The sequence below is a fragment of the Camelina sativa genome, chromosome 14, assembly GCF_000633955.1.
Source record: "Camelina sativa cultivar DH55 chromosome 14, Cs, whole genome shotgun sequence".
NCBI lineage: Eukaryota > Viridiplantae > Streptophyta > Magnoliopsida > Brassicales > Brassicaceae > Camelina > Camelina sativa.
This window is the reverse complement of record NC_025698.1, coordinates 6361890-6381288: the sequence shown is the minus strand read 5'-3', so window position 1 is coordinate 6381288 and position 19399 is coordinate 6361890. Positions and strand designations below refer to the sequence as shown.

The following is a 19399-nucleotide window of genomic DNA, read 5'->3' as shown; positions in this document are numbered from 1 at the left end:
TGCATTGAGTACATTTGTAATAGTCCAAACAAATTTAACTGATTAATTTGTAGATTAATAGCTAATACTTTTAGAAAATTTTAATTGGTCAAATTGTTAAGTCGTCTGGTTTCAAGCCCATGGGACTCTCCACATATCATACAGGTAAGGTTCATCAAAAGTCAACCTTTTTTTATTCCTTTTCCAAAAAAAAAATTAATGAGGAAGAAGAAGAAGTCATCATTGTGAAATGCTTCCTTCATACGAGAGACAGATATTTTTTAAAACGACGCCGTAGTATAAGATATATGGACCTTTTATAAATTATACGTAAGCCCATTTAGTACATATATTTAACAGGCCCAATTTTATGTACAAAGAGCTTGAGATGGTTTAGATGCTGTGAAAGAAGAACTCCGGTTCCCTCATTCTCCTTCTTCTCTCTGATTGATTGATTGATTGATATAGATCGCTCCGAACTGGGAAAAGTGAAAACAGCATAATCGGTAAAATCTCGATCATTTCAATTTTCTTCAATTAGAAACAATTTCAAATGTATATGAGAATCTCAGAATCCCATTTTATTTACTTAGATCGTCAAGAAATTGTAGTATCGTTCTCTAGGTCTTCCTTTCGTGTTTGATTCTGATGCATCTTTTTTTTTTTTTTAGAATAAATGGCTAAGCTTTGAATTGATCTCATAGGCAGAATTGAGTTTAAAGTTTTGTAACTTTATCACCCTTTGTATCGATGGTGTATATATATGCATTGTTTTATTCTGACTTTTGTGGACATCGTTCTTGATATAGGGACTAGTTGAAGAAAGGTAGGGAGTGATTTGAGTATTTGGTCAGGATGTCTATGGTTGATGAGCCTCTATACCCGATTGCCGTGCTTATAGACGAGCTTAAGAACGATGATATTCAGCTTAGACTGAACTCTATTAGACGGCTTTCTATCATTGCTCGTGCTCTTGGAGAGGAGAGGACTAGAAAAGAGTTGATCCCATTTCTTAGTGAAAACAATGACGATGACGATGAGGTGCTTCTCGCCATGGCCGAAGAGTTGGGTGTTTTTATTCCTTATGTTGGAGGCGTTGAGCATGCACATGTTTTGCTTCCACCGCTGGAGACTCTCTCGACTGTTGAGGAAACTTGCGTGAGGGAAAAGGCTGTAGAGTCACTTTGCAGAATTGGTTCTCAGATGAGGGAGAATGACTTGGTTGAGCATTTCTTTCCTCTCGCTAAGGTTAGATAAAGGATATTTATTACTCCTCTTATCAAATCTCTTTGGTCAGTTTAATTTTATCTTTCCATGCCCTGTCTAACTTAGTCAGCCTTGTGAAATTGAGCTACTCGAAAAGCTAAAGAACATAGATTTTTTGGGTCCGTTAGTTTGGAAATAAGCTTTTGGGTCCTCTTGTTTCAGTATTCTCCTTTTTAGTTATGTAGAGGAATCAGTAAGTTGAAGTCGTTTTCATCTATTTTGGTTGATCTAAGGCAACATCCAGTCATATATATCTGACTTCGTTAGCCTTCATTTGGGGTTGTGGTTGTGGTTTTGTTTGTGACCATACACCTGTATAGGAACCCAAATGATTGCTATGCTCATACTGTGCAACCAACTTAAGCTTACTGAACACCGTTATTGTTTAACAGCGACTTTCAGCTGGTGAGTGGTTCACAGCTAGGGTATCAGCATGTGGGATTTTCCATATTGCATACCCAAGTGCTCCAGATCCGCTAAAGGCGGAGCTAAGATCATTATACAGTCAGCTGTGTCAAGATGACATGCCAATGGTGCGCAGAGCTGCAGCAACGAATTTGGGGAAGTTTGCTGCTACAATTGAATCAGCTCATTTGAAGACTGACATTATGTCCATGTTTGAGGATCTTACGCAAGATGGTATGTTTTCCGATTTTATATGGTTTCCTTTTGCCAGCATATACCTCTTAAAAACTTTCATCAAGTCTCTTTATGGCGGTGTCTAATATAAATAAAGGAAATTTATAGGGCTACTGCATTGAACACTGAGCATTAGTTGAAGTTGAGCAGCACTTGCTTTGTCCACATATCAGTTTCAGTGTCTTACTTGTATGGTGATCATATAGCTTATGACTATCTTATTGACATTAATATCAGATCAAGATTCAGTTAGATTATTGGCTGTTGAGGGTTGTGCTGCTCTTGGGAAATTGTTGGAGCCCCAGGACTGTGTCACACACATTCTTCCTGTAATTGTCAATTTCTCGCAGGTGAGTATATGTGTGAATGTGATAAGATTTTTGGCTGATGAGCTTTGGAAAGCTGTAAGGCAGATATGTATGTGCTGCTTTGTCTTTGATATTTTGTCTCTAAGCAGGATAAGTCATGGCGTGTGCGTTATATGGTTGCAAATCAGCTCTATGAACTTTGTGAAGCTGTAGGACCAGAGCCAACTAGGTAAGCAATGATGGTTGAACTTTGCTATGGTTTAATGGTTTATTGATGTCTTTGTTGACCTCTATTTTTACAATTCTATATCAAACTTTATGTTACTGGCTTCAGAGGTATGGTACTTGGAAATATATGTTTGTTGAGTCATCTTGATAGTTTTCTTAATTCTTGTTTATATTGAAGGACGGATTTGGTGCCTGCATATGTTCGTCTACTACGTGATAATGAGGCTGAAGTTCGGATAGCAGCTGCCGGAAAAGTTACCAAGTTTTGTCGCATATTAAACCCTGAACTCGCGATCCAGCGTGTACCTTCCCTGTGTAAAGGTACACGCTTAGGAGTATTTCATTGATCTCATATAGCCCAATCGATTTACCGTTGGCGTTTGCTTATTACTGTTAGCTATTAGCTTATCGTTAAATTTACCCGTAGGAATTATCATCAGACTCTTCTCAGCACGTCCGATCTGCATTGGCCTCAGTTATAATGGGGATGGCTCCAGTCTTGGGTAAGGTAAGCGAATCAATACAATGTGCCCCTCTTACCATGAATATTGTCATCTATACAAAAATTCATGTGAGTCAAAATGCTCGTAATGTTATATGCTGCTTAAGATAATGATAATTTCTTTTGTTTGAAACCATGTATCTATCTTCTTTTCCCGGTCACTGTCATCTTTACTGTGTTGGGAAGTAGCCTGCAACCAGTTGACTATATTTTTCTGTATAAGAAGATATTTTAGTTGCATATTTTAACTTGGCTTTGACATTCATTGCAGGATGCAACAATTGAGCATCTTCTTCCAATCTTTCTTTCTCTATTGAAGGACGAATTTCCTGATGTACGCTTAAACATTATCAGCAAACTTGACCAAGTGAACCAGGTTTGTTATAATCAAATTACTTATCTCTTTGCACAAGATTGAATTCAAGTTACCATGTTTTGGTCAAGTCAAAGATTACTTGACTGCAACTTCTTTGTCCATCCATTTTCAGATGATGATGCGGTTTTTTTTATTTATAATATTGGCAGGTTATTGGGATTGATCTACTATCACAATCTTTATTGCCAGCCATTGTAGAACTTGCTGAAGACAGGCACTGGAGGGTACGTCTGGCTATAATTGAGTATATTCCCTTGTTGGCCAGCCAATTAGGTGTAGGCTTCTTTGACGACAAGCTTGGTGCTCTCTGCATGCAATGGTTGCAAGACAAGGTCCCTCATCCTTTACCTCCATTAAATCATCAGATAGTTAAATCTATATTTTCTACCATTTGAAATTTTTGTATACTTTCTATTGTCAGGTTCACTCAATCCGCGAAGCTGCTGCGAACAATCTTAAGCGTCTTGCTGAAGAGTTTGGTCCTGAATGGGCAATGCAGCATATAGTTCCTCAGGTTTGTGTAGTAAGCTTAAGCGTATTGTATATTTTTTTCTTCACTTTGATTCAAAACGATCATTTTGTTATTGTGCAGGTTCTAGAGATGATTAACAACCCACACTATCTATACCGGATGACAATTCTTCGTGCAGTATCGCTTCTCGCACCAGTAATGGGATCCGAGATCACTTGTTCCAAACTCTTGCCTGCGGTAATAACTGCATCTAAAGACAGGCAAGTCTTTCACTCTCTCTCTCTCTTGAAACATAAAATCTCATTGATTCAATTCATTGCTCCTAAATAGCTAAGTAAGAAAACTACTCTTTTCTCTTATCAGAGTGCCAAACATCAAATTTAACGTCGCCAAAATGATGCAATCTCTCATTCCGATAGTTGACCAATCGGTTAGTATCCATTCACACCGCATTGTCTTTTTTTTTTGGTTCTCACAAGTAGAGAAAGAGCTTATGATTCCACATTAAACTCATTAGGGAGAATCAAAACGTCCATATATTCAAATGTTGTTTTTTTTTTTGGTTGTGAAAGGTTGTGGAGAACATGATACGGCCATGCTTGGTGGAGCTAAGTGAAGACCCGGACGTTGATGTACGGTTCTTCGCAAATCAAGCTCTCCAGTCTATTGACAATGTGATGATGTCTAGCTAAAAATGAGGAAAACAAAAACACAACGTGTTTGGTATTAATGAGGTTTTGTAAACGATATTTTCTTGTGTGTTTCTGTTTACTTTTGACAAGCAACTGACCGTACGAAGTTTGTCAATTGTGTCTCTCTGCTACACTTTTGTAATGTTGGCTTCATGTTATTTTGGTTAGTTTAAAATATCCACTGTGCAGTTGAGAATTTATGATGGCTTGGGTAGAGGTTTGTGCATAAAGGAAATTTAGAAATTGTAGTACGTAAATTCGTAATAGTCCAAACAATTAGTTGATTAATTTAATTAGTAACTTTAGGATATTTTAATTGGTCAACTTTATTGAGTCTTCTGGTGAAAATTCCATGGGCTTTTTATACTCCACATAGCATCATCAGATTCAGCTCGTTGTTGGTTTAGCTCAGAAGACTTCATCAAAAGTCAAAACCTTGTCGTACAAGGAAACACAATCACTTAATTGACCTAGGAAGCGATCTGAAACTCCCTCGAAAAGTGCAAAAATATATTTATGTGTTTGAATCAAAGGTTTTCTTATTGACGTTTTCACTTCGATTTTATTGCATTTTTCTTTTATGATTTCTCAAGAAATTTCCAAATTGTTATAAATAAGTGTTTGATTTTATAATGAATATAAATAATAAATATAGAGAAATTTATACACGCAGAAGGATCGGGATACTGAATAAAAGAGAGATAAGAGAGAGATTTTACTTCTTCTATAATTGAAGTTTTGTAAAATGTATTTGTGTGTTACAATGAACGATTCATCGCTCAATTTATAAAGGTAAAAAGAGAAGTTACAGTGTTTGCATAGTGACGATGGGCTCCACAAAATTTACGTAACATTTATCACATGCACGCATCCTTTTGTGACTTTGTGAGTTTCTCCTATTTTTGACTTTCGTAACACTCCCCCTTGGAGACCAGTGTCACTATGTCTCTTGCGTAATATCTTTTGTTGCCTCGTTAAAAACCTTTCTAGGAAACCCCAATGGGAAAAACCTTAGTAAAGTAAAAAGAGTACAACCTCACAAGCTCCCCCTCGACCGATCAGGATCGCATCTTACAAGTCTTGTTGACGACGCATTCCAATGTTATGGACATGTTTCCTGAACATAGTTGTAGGTAATGACTTTGTGAAGAGATATGCAGAATTCTTGGATGATCGAACATATTTTACTTCAATGTCTTTATTCTTCACGAGTTCTTGGGTGTATGAAAAAAAACTTTGGAGGGATATGTTTGGTTCTATCCTTTTGATGTACCCTTCCTTTGTTTGAGCAACACATGCAGCATTGTCTTCATATAAGATAGTTGGCTCTGTATTCTGATGAATTCCGCTACTTGATTTAATGTGTCGACTTATCGATCTTAGCCACACACATTCTCTACTTGTTTCATGAAGTGCGATAATTTCAGCATGATTCGAAGAAGTAGCTACGAGTGTCTGCTTTTGAGAACGCCATGATATAGCAGTGCCTCCAATCGTGAACACGTATCCTGTTTGTGAACGAGCTTTGTGTGGATCTGATAGATATCCTGCATCTGCAAAACCAATCATTTGACCATTTAAATTGTTAGGATAAAATAATCCTAAATCAATAGTCCCTTGAAGATAACGAAAGACATGTTTAATCCCATTCCAATGTCTTCGTGTAGGAGACGAACTAAATCTAGCCAAAAGATTAATTGAAAATGAAATATCAGGTCGAGTGCAATTTGCAAGATACATAAGGGCTCCAATTGCACTTAGATACGGTACTTCAGGACCAAGTATCTCTTCATTTTCATCAGGTGGTCGGAAAGGATCACTCTCAACATTTAATAATCTAACAACCATTGGAGTACTAAGAGGAGTTGCCTTATCCATATTAAAATGTTTTAACACTCTTTTAGTGTATGTGGATTGATGCACAAATATACCCTTTTGAGTATGCTCAATTTGTAGACCAAAACAAAACTTTGTATGTCCGAGATCTTTCATCTCAAATTCTCCTTTTAAATAGTTTGTTGCTTTCTGTATTTCCTGTTAAGTCCCGATTATATTAAGATCATCAACATATACCGCAATTATCACAAATCCGATGTTTGTTTTCTTGATGAAAACACATGGGCATATAGGATCATTCACATATCCTTCTTTTGTTAAATGCTCACTGAGACGATTATACCACATACGTCCAGACTGCTTTAACCCATATAATGATCTTTGTAACTTTATTGCACATAAATCTTTGGATTTAGCTTTTAATGCTTCTGGCATATTAAATACATCAGGAACTCTCATATAGATATCATTGTCTAATGATCCGTATAAGTATGCTGTAACGACATCCATGAGACGCATCTCTAGATTTTCGCCAGCTGCTAGACTCATTAGAAATCTAAACGTTATTGCATCCATAACAGGGGAATATGTTTCCTCATAATCAATCCCGGGTCTTTGAGAAAATCCTTGAGCTACAAGACGAGCCTTATATCTTGTAATTTCATTTTTCTCATTTCGTTTTCTAACGAATACCCACTTGTATCCAACTAGTCTCACATTTTCAGGCGTGTGTACAAGAGGTCCGAATACATTTCGTTTATTAAGCGAGTCAAGTTCGAATTGTATTGCATCTTTCCATTTTGTCCAGTCATGTCTCTTTTGACATTCATATACAGACTTTGGTTCTGGATCCTTACTTTCCTCATATATTTCCCTTAAAACAAGGTAAGGGAAAGTGTCATCAACATCATCGATTTTATTTTGATTCCATATCTTTCCAGTATGGATATAGTTGATAGAAATCTCATGATTTTCTTCAGGCTCATGATGCTCAATACTTTCATTAGACTCATGATTTGTTTCTTCCAAAGTGCTTTCTGCTATTTTGGGCATATCATGCTTTTCAGCTTCCTTTCGCTTTCTAGGATTTTTATCCTTAGAACCAACTGGCCTACCACGCTTCAAGCGTATTCTAGACTCTCGTGTATCATCTGCTTTTCCACATTCTTGTGGTATTTCAATTCTAGCAGGAACATTTGCAGCTGGTATATATGATTTAGTTACCGTTCTGGTATCAGCAAATGCATCAGGAAGTTGATTTGCAATAATCTGCATATGCATGATTCGTCGAACTTCTATTTCAGACTGCTTGGTAGGAGGGTCAAGGTGTAGCAAAGATGGTACACACCATTTGATATCTTTTCCTACTTGCTTATTTTCTTCCCGTAGAACCGGGAAAACTTTCTCATCAAAATGACAATCGGCAAAACGTGTCGTAAAGACATCACCAGTATGTGGTTCTAGGTATCTTATAATTGATGGAGAATCACAACCAATATATATACCCAACTTTTTTGTGGTCCCATCTTTGTACGTTGTGGAGGTTCTATAGGCACATATACCGCACAACCAAAAATCCTTAGATGGGCTATATTTGGTTCTCGACCAAATGCTAACAGGGGAATACTTATGATATGCACTTGGTCTTATCCGAATAAGCGCTTCTGCATGCAAGATGGCATGTCCCCATACATAGGTTGGAAGTTTTGATCTCATGATCAATGGTCTTGCAATCAATTGCAAATGTTTAATTAATGATTCTGCCAAACCATTTTGTGTATAAACATGAGCTACAAGATGTTCAACTTCAATTCCTGTTACCATGCAATAATCATTAAATGCTTGGGATGTGAATTCACCAACGTTGTCTAGTCTAACTCTCTTAATAGGATAATCAGAGAACTGAGCTCTTAATTTGATAATCTGAGTTAGAAATCTCGCAAATGCCAAATTTCGAGATGACAATAGGCAAACATGTGACCATCTGCTAGATGCATCAATCAACACCATATAATAGTGGAATGGTCCACATGGTGGATGCATCGGTCCACATATATCACCTTGAATTCGTTCAATGAACTTTGGTGATTCTTTATCAATTTTGGTTGGCGATGGCCTTATGATCAATTTTCCAAGAGAACACGCTTCACATGTCATTTTATTTCCCTGATATATCTAATTAACTTTTAGTGAATGACCATGTGAGCTCTCTATAATTTTTTCGTATCATTGTAGTGTCTGGGTGACCAAGGCGATCATGCCATAATGTGAGATCTTCTGGATTTATTTTGATCACAAGATGCGATTCTATTACATCTATATAAGTATGATGCAAACCAGAAGGAAGTTCTGGAAATTTTTCCAACACATGCCTTTTTCCAGATTTATTATAAGTTATATACATACACTTCATTCCATTTTCAGTGGCAGACTGAGTTTCATATCCTTGAAGGTATATGTCTTTGAAACTCAACAAATTCCTTTTAGAATTCGGAGAATATAAGGCATTCTTTATGGAAAACTTTGTTCCATTAGGCAATACAAAGTTAGCTTTGCACTTCCTTCAATCAAGTGTGTAGGACCTGATATTGTATTGACAATAATTTTTGTTAGTTTTAACTCAGACAAAAATCTCTTATGTCTCAGAATAGTGTGTGTTGTTCCACTATCTGGTATACAAATTTCTTTGATATTTTTCCTTGTAATTGTTTGTTTGAATCTTCATCCATTTCCGTAATAAGCATAAAAATTAATAATATAAGTAAATTTCATTTATAGATAAACATATAATGATTATACATTATCTTATTTTAAGAAACAACATTATTTTAAAAACAACTGAAATACATAATACTTATTAATGGCATTACTGGAGACTACTAGTCTCACTACAAGCATTTCAGTTATCCGCATGAGCGGTCTCGTCGAACTCGTTCACGAAGTCAGATGCATCGAGGTACGATATACCATCAAAATGCGCTGTGAGGTTCACTTCTTTCCCTTTTCCCTTTTGGGACTCTTTGAACAATTTGCAAAGATGTTCAGGGGTTCGACACACATGGGCCCAATGCCCTTTCGATCCACATATATAACAGATGTTCTCACGCTTCTGTGTGTTACTTCCTTGGGATTCTTTTCCCTTAGGACCTTGTTCAGATCGAACCCATTTATAAGACCTCTTGTTTTGTGGTTGAAAAGATCTTCCACGTCCGCGATTAAATCGACGACCACGACCTCGATAGGTTTGATTTCCTCTCTCCGTATTTTTTACATCCGTTGCATTTATTTCTGGAAATGCCTTTGTTCCCGTAGGACGGGAGTTGTGGTTTTTGAGGAGAAGTTCATTATTCTTCTCCGCCAATATAAGAGTCACAATTAACTCAGAAAATCTCTTGTATCCGCAATTTCTCTACATCTCTTGGAGAACTCGATGTTCTTTATGAAAAGTGAGGTAAGTCTTCTCGAGCATTTCAGCTTCGGTAATTGGCTTACCACAATATTTTAATTGCGATAAAATCCTCAGCATAGCGGAATTATAATCGTCCACTTTCTCAAAGTCCTGCAATCGCAAGTTTTTCCAGTCCTCTAATGCATGAGGGAGAGTTATTTCTCTTTGGTTGTCAAACCGTGCTTTTAAAGCTTGCCACAGCTCTGCTGGGTCTTTTATGTGCGCATAGTCATGCGTCACATTTTCATCGAGATGTTTTCTCAGGAATATTATTGCCTTGGCCTTATCTTTGGAAGACGACATATTTTCCAATTTTATGGTCTCCGACAATTCTTGCGACTCTAAATAGAGTTCCACATCTGTCGTCCATGCTATGTAGTTTGCTCCAGTAATTTTGAGAGCCGGAAATTTAAGCTTCTCAATGTTTGCCATTAGTTATCTAAACACAAAGCCGAATAAGTATTATTAGCAAGATAATTTTATTTATTTTAGAATGCACCATTTATATTAATAATGCAAGCGATTACAAAGAACACTAATGCATAGAACAGTAAACCAATGTTAATGGTAAACTCTTCGTGAGTAAATTCTCCAACGAAGAGACCATAAATACAAGTAATAATTGCAATTAAACAAACAATTAAAAATAAACTAAACAACTTTCTTCAGAAAAATTTATGAGGAGTGATGCGGTTTTAGATGAATGAAAGACTGAAAATATGAGTGTATTTATAGATTGAAAATTACTGTTCATAGCCGTTTGAAAAGTGTAAGATTTTTGAAAAATTTTCTTTGTGATCGTTGGTGAAAAGTATTAAGCGTAAAATAAATCATAAATTAAACAATCAATCAATTAAAATTTAGCAATTTCATATATATGTTAATATACAGGTGGCTGAGCCTCCTTATATATTAACCATAATGTAAATATAATTTAACGGCAATATTATGGTGACAGAATCATCCACGTGATAACAGTAAATAAATTATGGTGACGTAGTTATCCATATTATCGGCGGCTGAGCCGTCCATTGTTATGGTGCGTGAAGCAGCCACTACAATAATTACTTATAGGGGCCGAATACCTCCCACTATAGTAATAAATAAATAATGGTGTTTTGAACAACCATTGAAAAAAATATATTTTTTTTTAATGAGGCGACATACCGCCTAGTAGAATAACATATAAAATATAATAACATATATATTATAAATATATAATTATAACCCACCGTATAGTGATCGTGCTGATAGCGTGTTATAAATAAGTGTTTGATTTTATGGTGAATATAAATAATAAATAGAGAGAAATTTATACCCGCAGAAGGTTCGGGATAATGAATAAAAAAGAGACGAGAAAGAGATTTTACTTTTTCTATAATTGAAGTTTTGTAAAATATATTCGTGTGTTACAATGAACGATTCATCGCTCAATTTATAGAGGTAAAAAGAGAAGTTACAGTGTTTGCATAGTGACAGTGAGCTCCACAAAATTTACTTAACATTTATCACATGCACGCATATTTTTATGACTTGGTGAGTTTCTCCTATTTTTGACTTTCATAACACTAATAAATATTTCTATCTGATTTTTTTTGACCTGCAATAGGATTAGGAAACTACAAAATATAAATATATCTGAATATCTTTATAAAAAATAATATAATCCTAAAAATCATAGGAATTGCGTTTTCTGAGGTTATATAAACAACAACAAAATTAGAGTTTAATTTCTCTTGTTTCTCTCGGTTATGTTTATTTATGTTGTTTATCGTTCTGGCGTAATCGTTACGTAATCAAGTGTTTGGGAGAGAAGAAGGATGACGACGATGAAGTACCTAATTCCAGAACCAAAAACTAAAGAGGTAACCTTTTGATTCTGTTTGTCGATATCTCTTTAAACGATTCGGATTCCACATTCTGATGTTAGGGTTTTAGTATAATTTGTGATTTTGAATAGTTTTGTAGCGTTTCTTCATTACTTTTGCGATATTGTTTATATACCTTACAGATTTTGTTCCAGAAGACGTTACAAACTGCTGCGATTACACTAGGAGAACTTAGAGAGTTAAGTGGTAGGCGTAAAGCAGTCGAAGAATTTGTAAACAAAACCACTTCTGCAGCTTCTAGAGTCATCTACGGAGGAGCTTCTCATTGCGACCAGGTAACTTATAAACCAATTTATTTTGTAAGCTTTTTAAACTTTTCGTTTGTTGCTTAGGGATTGTTTTTGGATTATTCAGGATCTTCAAAAACTTCGAAAATACCTTCCTGTACTCCTTAACTTGGTGCGTTACGCCGATAACCTTAAAAGGGTATCGAATCTTAAGATAAGATGGAGTAGTGGATTGATCTCTCAGACTTTGATTCAGCGTACATGTCCTAAATTCTTCCAAGTCGATAACATCATGCTCGAGCTCGCAACGGTTACTTTCGTTTACGCAGTTAAGCTCCGCGAGAGAGCAATGGAACTAGGATCCACTACAGGTTTAGTCCCTTTTTTTTTTTCTTTTTGTAGTTGCTTCTATATACTTACTTTTCATTAACTCCATCATAATCTTGCTCCTGATTACAAACAGATTACAAGGATTCGGTAACAGTGTACCGAGAAGCATCTGGAGTATTCCATCATCTGTCTCAAGAGATTCTNTTTCTGAGGTTATATAAACAACAACAAAATTAGAGTTTAATTTCTCTTGTTTCTCTCGGTTATGTTTATTTATGTTGTTTATCGTTCTGGCGTAATCGTTACGTAATCAAGTGTTTGGGAGAGAAGAAGGATGACGACGATGAAGTACCTAATTCCAGAACCAAAAACTAAAGAGGTAACCTTTTGATTCTGTTTGTCGATATCTCTTTAAACGATTCGGATTCCACATTCTGATGTTAGGGTTTTAGTATAATTTGTGATTTTGAATAGTTTTGTAGCGTTTCTTCATTACTTTTGCGATATTGTTTATATACCTTACAGATTTTGTTCCAGAAGACGTTACAAACTGCTGCGATTACACTAGGAGAACTTAGAGAGTTAAGTGGTAGGCGTAAAGCAGTCGAAGAATTTGTAAACAAAACCACTTCTGCAGCTTCTAGAGTCATCTACGGAGGAGCTTCTCATTGCGACCAGGTAACTTATAAACCAATTTATTTTGTAAGCTTTTTAAACTTTTCGTTTGTTGCTTAGGGATTGTTTTTGGATTATTCAGGATCTTCAAAAACTTCGAAAATACCTTCCTGTACTCCTTAACTTGGTGCGTTACGCCGATAACCTTAAAAGGGTATCGAATCTTAAGATAAGATGGAGTAGTGGATTGATCTCTCAGACTTTGATTCAGCGTACATGTCCTAAATTCTTCCAAGTCGATAACATCATGCTCGAGCTCGCAACGGTTACTTTCGTTTACGCAGTTAAGCTCCGCGAGAGAGCAATGGAACTAGGATCCACTACAGGTTTAGTCCCTTTTTTTTTTTCTTTTTGTAGTTGCTTCTATATACTTACTTTTCATTAACTCCATCATAATCTTGCTCCTGATTACAAACAGATTACAAGGATTCGGTAACAGTGTACCGAGAAGCATCTGGAGTATTCCATCATCTGTCTCAAGAGATTCTTCCTTCTTTAAAAAATTGTGTTCCTCCAGGGAAGCTTCCAGAACTAACTCCTCCCCTTTGCTCTTCTTTTAGTCTCCTCTGTTTAGCTGAAGGTCAGGTTAGTGGCTTTTACCACTCCTGGTGGCTTCATATATGTTTTCTTGATGCTAATAGTGAGACATATTGTTTTTAAATAGACTGTAACTATAAAGAACGCTGAAGAGAGCGGCACAAGCGCAAGCCTATTGTCGAAACTGCATTTTGGAGTTTCTCAATTGCTTTCTGAAGCCTATGCTCATTTGTCATCTAGAGCTAACGGAGACTTTAAAGACCTATCCACCCGCTTTCTTGTAAGTCACGTATCCGTAAACACTTATGTATCTTGGTCTGAAGCGCATCTAGTTGGTGTTCTTGGTTCAGTCAAATGCCTTAATCCTCTGGTTCTTGAATGTAAAACGATAACTTTGCTTTAGATTTTACGTAGAAGCTAGATGAAGCAACAAATCTATACTACTTGATGATTGGTTGGATTGATCGTGTAGGAATATGTATCAACTCTGGGAGCTTTCCACGAGCTAAAGAGCCAAAAACACTTGGCGGAAGTGCTGGAATCCGAAGATCGGATAGGCGACGCGATTGGGGTGCTCAGGCGTGCCTTAACAGCCGCGAAGAAGAGTACGCCGTCGAAAGACGACACGTGGATATCCATATTCAAGAAAGAGAGAGAGGAAGTAACTAAAACCATGACCAAGTATGAGAAGTTAAACGATTCCATGATGTTACAGAAGATTCCAATTAATAGAGAGATACCTTATCCAGAAGGTAGAAAGATTGTTGATCTCATTGCTTACACTCCCACTAGATTGGAACAAGAACTTCGATTCAAGCCGTAGAAGAAGATTCACACCCAACTGTACGATAGTGTTTTTTTTTTTTTGGTTAACGTTTGAGTTTGGAGAAGAGATTAAAAAGGTGTTGTGATATAGGTTGATACTCTTTGCCATTGGATTAAAGTTATATCTGATAGTGCAATAATACTCTGTTTTATTAGCCCAAACTCAGATTGGCTCATTAAGCCCAAAAACTTAGACAACTGTTGAAAGATCATTCTCGTTGCCTGAATCTCAATATGTAAATTAAGTCATCAGAAGTTATAGAAGTCAGAACTAAGATAATATATAGTAACTAATTTTGATATCTTAAGGTAATGAATATGACCTTCAAATATTAAACAGATATTGTAGATTGTTTGAAGATGTGATGACAGTGCATATCGTTTAATTTATAATTATCTCACTATTTTCAAACATTCTCAAAAATATATTTTCGGTGTTTCTATCTAGTTATACTACTAGTCACAAATAATCTTCCAAAGCTTATTATAAAGTCAAAGATTAATTTCACAATGTCAACCATTTGGCTGAGGATTATAACTATTTTCACAATGTCAAACATTATTTTGCGAAGGATTAAAACAAGATTAGCACGTACTTAAGACATGTATGTGTAGTACAGAAGGTAATATAATTGATAAAGGTAAGGCCGTATTCAAATTTATACTCTTCTTACTAGTTTAATAGAACGACTTAATTAGGTCAATTCGAATATCCCATGTATCTGAATTTTTTAAGTGTTAGAGATAGACCAATAAAAGTATTCAACTCTGTTAATGAATTTTATTATTTATTTTTTCCCTTGTTTTAGTCATATAATTACTGTTCTTTTATATAATCAGGAGCCATTATGTCCTTTAACTTGTGTGAAAGGCCACCTTAACTCATGCTTAAAGCTTAGCATATCCCTAATTATTTTAAAACTTATACCTAATGAATCCTAATCCTGTTCCTGGTCATTTGGATCTATCGTCAAAACACTCTGTTTATATATCATATTATCTTTCAAAATAAAATACTTAAATAATTATATTACTTTGTTTGTTTATTCTGCACATGGAATGACTAGCCAGGTTGATCCGATCTTGAAAACGAAACCAACGTATAAGTGGGTTTGAAAAATGTGGTAATTGAAAAAAAGAGCGATATTTGGTTGAACCTTCTTCGTTAGGAAATAAAATATTTATACATTATTATAAAATTAAAAATTTAAATCATTTTTTATAAACTCAAACCGATATATAATTTTGTTCTAATTGTAAAATTTAAATTCTAACCATCTTATTTGTAAATCCAAACCGATATATAATTTTGTTCTAATTGGAAAATCTAAGCCCTAATCATCTCATTTGTAAACCCAAACCGACATATAATTTTGTTCTAATTGTAAAATCTAAACCCTAACAATCTCATTTGTAAACCCAAACCGACCTATAATTTTGTTCTAATTGTAAAATCTAAATCCTAACCACCTCATTTGTAAACCCAAACTAACATATACTTTCGTTTTAATTATAAAATCTAAACCCTAATTCTCATTTATAAACCCAAACCGATATATAACCTCGTTTAATTGTAAAATCTAAATCAAATCAAGATTTACCTTTCTATAAATAAAAGTATACAGAATTTGTTTCCTTATTTTGTTTTACTTTTTAATTTAATTTTGATTTATTTTTTTAATAAAATATTAGATAAAACATTCTGATTGGTTGAGAGAGGAAATTGTGAATACAAAAATTCACCCTAAGGGTGAACTAAGTATTTTTCTTAAAACTATATTTAGTAGACATCGTAGAGGAGCTATTATATTGCCCACACCAATAATCTGATAGAGACACCAGTTTCTTAAAAAGGCCACAGAGCATATAGAGCCACCTGGAATGGCGAACCTAATGGTAGGACCTGTACGGCTGCTAAACAATTTGATTCAAAGAATCTTTAGATTAATTCAAGATTCTTAGAGATACTGTCCAAATTTGCAAATATATTAAGTGACCTAACCCTATCTACATAATGAATAAAAAGTCTTCTCTCAACCAAAGGCAGAGAATATACTCTACGACAAGGACCTTGCAGCTAACGTGCAATTTTTGTATTAGTGAGAATCAAAATGAAATATTAAGAGACGACAATAAAAAAAATCGTAAAATTATACTTATGGCAAGTTATGCTTTTTTGGATTCGAGCATATTCGTCCCATGAATGCAACCAATTCCAATAACTTCTACTCCGGGTCTTATTGTAATATAATCAAATCATTTTTGTTATCATGTGGTTGTGTGCATCTTTTTATAACTATATGGCCGACAAATATTTAGTATATACTATGTGGTGAAGAAGATCCTTTTTGCTCGACTCTGGCCGCCATGTTCATACTAGCTGTATACATACATTATTTTTCATATGTATATAGACATATATCAAATGTGATCTAATATCAGCATATATTCTGTATCATCTCTATAAATTATTCTTAGAGCGAAAACAGCAGCCATAATAAAATATATTACTTCACTATTGTTGAAAACTTGAAATAGTTAGATCCGTTGTTTGTAAAATGGAAATTTATCAATTAATTAGTGTTAAATATCATAACCTAATGTGATAAAACAAACCCTCTTATTTTTACTTCACATATGAACGTAGTATAAAGAAATTCATTATTACAAGAAGTCAACAATGATCGGATATAACAACGGTAAGATGTAAACTAACTGCAAAATAAATCTGGAATGAATCCTAAAGATTGGTTCGGTGCAAAACTATATACACTTTCGGTATCAAATTCTAACATGGAGTGAACAAAACAAAATAATAATAGTATTAAATGACCCAAAAACATTAGAGACAGTAAAAACAAATTAATTATTCTTGACGTAATGATTACGGGTAGAAGAAGACATCGCCGGGGAGCTACACCTGACCACCACCACCTCTTCACTATGACTTCCGGATCCTTCTTCCGCAATAATAGACGGCCTAAAATTTGAATGGCTAGGCCACTGTGGTGGTGGCGGTGCGGCCATGGCTCCAAAGATCCCGGTGGTGGTGGTGGTGGTGGTACTGCTGGTAGTGACTCCTCCGGTGTTCTTGCCCGTAGAGTAGTCCGGTTGTGGTACCCATAAACCTCCAACGACTACGAAATGTTGCGTTTGAGAGTTTTCGTTATTAGGGACTGTTTGGCGTGGCCTTCTTGTATGCAGTCTATATTTCTATTATATATCCCAAAAAAGTAAAAGAATAAGATTAATATTATATTTTGTATAGAATAACAATTGACAATTGTAAAACTAACCATTTTCTGTTCTTTTTCCTATATATATACATCAATTATATAGAACGAAAAAAATGCATGTGCTTATTTTTTTTTTTGTAAATCGCATGTGCTTATTGTAGTTACCTGTAAATGGCTTTTAACTTCATCATTGGTTAATCCATCAATTTTCATTAACTCTCTGATTTGCTTTGGCGTGGCTACTGCAAAATTCATTTACCAAAATCAATATACTAATTAAAATCTCATAAACCCTAGCTAGGTAACATAATTTTTTTTTTTATTCAAATGGTAAGAAAATCAAAATTAACTCATATAAAATATATCAAAAACGCACCATGAGGTCCACCTAAGTGTTGAAGAGCGTTCAAGAAGCGTCTATGCAATTGCGACGACCAACACCTTCTTTGCTTTCTCCCTCCTCCTACGTCTTTCTCCGCCTCTCTCTTCCTTCCTTCGGCACCGTTCACCATCGGGTCTTTTCTCATATTCTCATGATCACTTTTCACTGTCTCCATCATCTCTTGTTGCAACCGTTCCTGAAACGCAGATCGCAAATATTAGAACGTTTACTCTTTGAGATATGAACCAAGAAATTTATGTGCCTTGCATGTTAATTTAGCTACGATGGCATTGCATACTCATAAGACATAATTAAGATTATTATATTACCTCTTTTGGAAGAAGAGGGTCGGGTTGATTCCAAAGTTGAACAGACTTAAGCCAATCAGATTTCGTGTTCTTGTCCTCCGAATCATTGTCCGGATCGTGATTCCCGTGCTCATCGTCCAATTCTTCTTCTTCTTCGTTGGATGTAGATGAGTCTTTAATGGTTAAAAACTGCTCCAAGACGGGGCCACATTCTCCGGTCGTCTGCTCCGAGCACTCTGGTTGTCCATACACATTCTCCGTCGTCATCTCCGGCATCTCCCTCTTACATGCCTCGATCGCTAAAGAAGTGGTAAGTAAATATTAAAATGTTATTAATAGATACTAGGATTTTTACATGTATATTGTAATCTTCATCTAATTCATAAAGATCACAAATTTTGGATTCCATGTAGTAAATATATGTTTTATAGATAGATAAATACATTTATATATTTGTACATACCTTGAGTAACAAGGTCTAAGCAAAGAGGAAGTTCACGTTGGAAAACATGAATCTTGCGACGTTCTTCTTCAAGGGCTTCGATGTATTGCCCACATCTCTCCCGTTTCTGATTGTAATCCATATTGCTTAAATTCTTTATCATGATGGACTAATTAATCCACCTTTTTATTTGAGATTTGGTTTGCTTAGAGAGATGGATCAATACATATATATGGCTCTCTCTCTATATATATGAGGCCTCTAGCTAGGATCAGTATTTTGAGAGATTAAAAAATGCATAAGTCGGCCCGTCGCGTTACAAGACGAATCTTGCGTTTCAAAATTTTATATTTATACACCTTGATTTGTGTTATATATATATATATATATGAATATATATATATATATATGTTCATATATACATATGTGTGTTTTAGTGTTTATAGAGAAACGTAACCAATTTGATTATATGTCTTGTTGTGGCTAGTAGTAGATAAGGAGTGGTGAATATTCGCCAATGTGATTCTTTGTTAGGTAATTTATTAATCATGTATCAACAGGATACTACTTAGTATAAGACAAAAAAAAAAGATAGATACTTATTAATTAGTTTTATGCATATATCTAATCCATTTGCTATGTGATTGGTGGGTTATGAACTTCTTAATGTTACATTAACTTCGGGTTAGATTAGTGAACGGTTTTATTAGAAGGCTTAGTTTTTTAAACGTGAGAGTAAAATTTACATAAACCGTTTGAGAATATTTCTTTCTTAATTAATTGTCCTTACACTTCATCCATT

The 19399-nt window shown here is 35.2% G+C and overlaps 3 protein-coding genes across 3 annotated transcripts; 2 read left to right on the top strand and 1 right to left on the bottom strand.

The window, feature by feature from the left end:
- On the top strand, nucleotides 376-4639 carry LOC104739987 (serine/threonine-protein phosphatase 2A 65 kDa regulatory subunit A gamma isoform). The gene is given in 14 exon segments (XM_010460482.2): nucleotides 376-485; nucleotides 789-1227; nucleotides 1638-1884; nucleotides 2122-2234; nucleotides 2342-2421; nucleotides 2599-2725; nucleotides 2727-2741; nucleotides 2848-2928; nucleotides 3194-3298; nucleotides 3448-3630; nucleotides 3720-3812; nucleotides 3891-4030; nucleotides 4134-4200; nucleotides 4343-4639. Coding segments are annotated over 13 exon segments (1764 nt in total). The 5' UTR covers nucleotides 376-485; nucleotides 789-834; the 3' UTR covers nucleotides 4463-4639.
- Nucleotides 12479-14374, top strand: LOC104739986. The gene is made up of 6 exons (XM_010460480.1): nucleotides 12479-12571; nucleotides 12718-12870; nucleotides 12950-13193; nucleotides 13286-13452; nucleotides 13532-13684; nucleotides 13877-14374. Exons 1-6 carry the CDS (start codon nucleotides 12527-12529, stop codon nucleotides 14225-14227), a joined length of 1113 nt encoding a protein of 370 aa, XP_010458782.1. The 5' UTR covers nucleotides 12479-12526; the 3' UTR covers nucleotides 14228-14374.
- LOC104739985 (myb family transcription factor EFM-like) lies at nucleotides 16874-18760 on the bottom strand. Its single transcript, XM_010460479.2, has 5 exons — nucleotides 18619-18760; nucleotides 18177-18454; nucleotides 17842-18043; nucleotides 17631-17707; nucleotides 16874-17442 (listed from the first exon to the last, which is right to left on the bottom strand). Exons 1-5 carry the CDS (start codon nucleotides 18758-18760, stop codon nucleotides 17092-17094), a joined length of 1050 nt encoding a protein of 349 aa, XP_010458781.1. The 3' UTR covers nucleotides 16874-17091.

What these genes read in the sequence shown, in the direction of transcription:
- LOC104739986 (XM_010460480.1), top strand. Translation starts at nt 12,527, where the DNA reads ATGACGACGATGAAGTACCTAATTCCAGAACCAAAAACTAAAGAG. An exon ending in GGAACTAGGATCCACTACAG is followed by an intron (nt 13,194 to 13,285) that starts GTTTAGTCCCTT and finishes GATTACAAACAG; the next exon opens with ATTACAAGGATTCGGTAACA. An exon ending in ACCTATCCACCCGCTTTCTT is followed by an intron (nt 13,685 to 13,876) that starts GTAAGTCACGTA and finishes TTGATCGTGTAG; the next exon opens with GAATATGTATCAACTCTGGG.
- LOC104739985 (XM_010460479.2), bottom strand. Translation starts at nt 18,760, where the DNA reads ATGATAAAGAATTTAAGCAATATGGATTACAATCAGAAACGGGAGAGA. An exon ending in ACCCTCTTCTTCCAAAAGAG is followed by an intron (nt 18,044 to 18,176) that starts GTAATATAATAA and finishes TCTGCGTTTCAG; the next exon opens with GAACGGTTGCAACAAGAGAT. An exon ending in AAGTTAAAAGCCATTTACAG is followed by an intron (nt 17,443 to 17,630) that starts GTAACTACAATA and finishes GATATATAATAG; the next exon opens with AAATATAGACTGCATACAAG.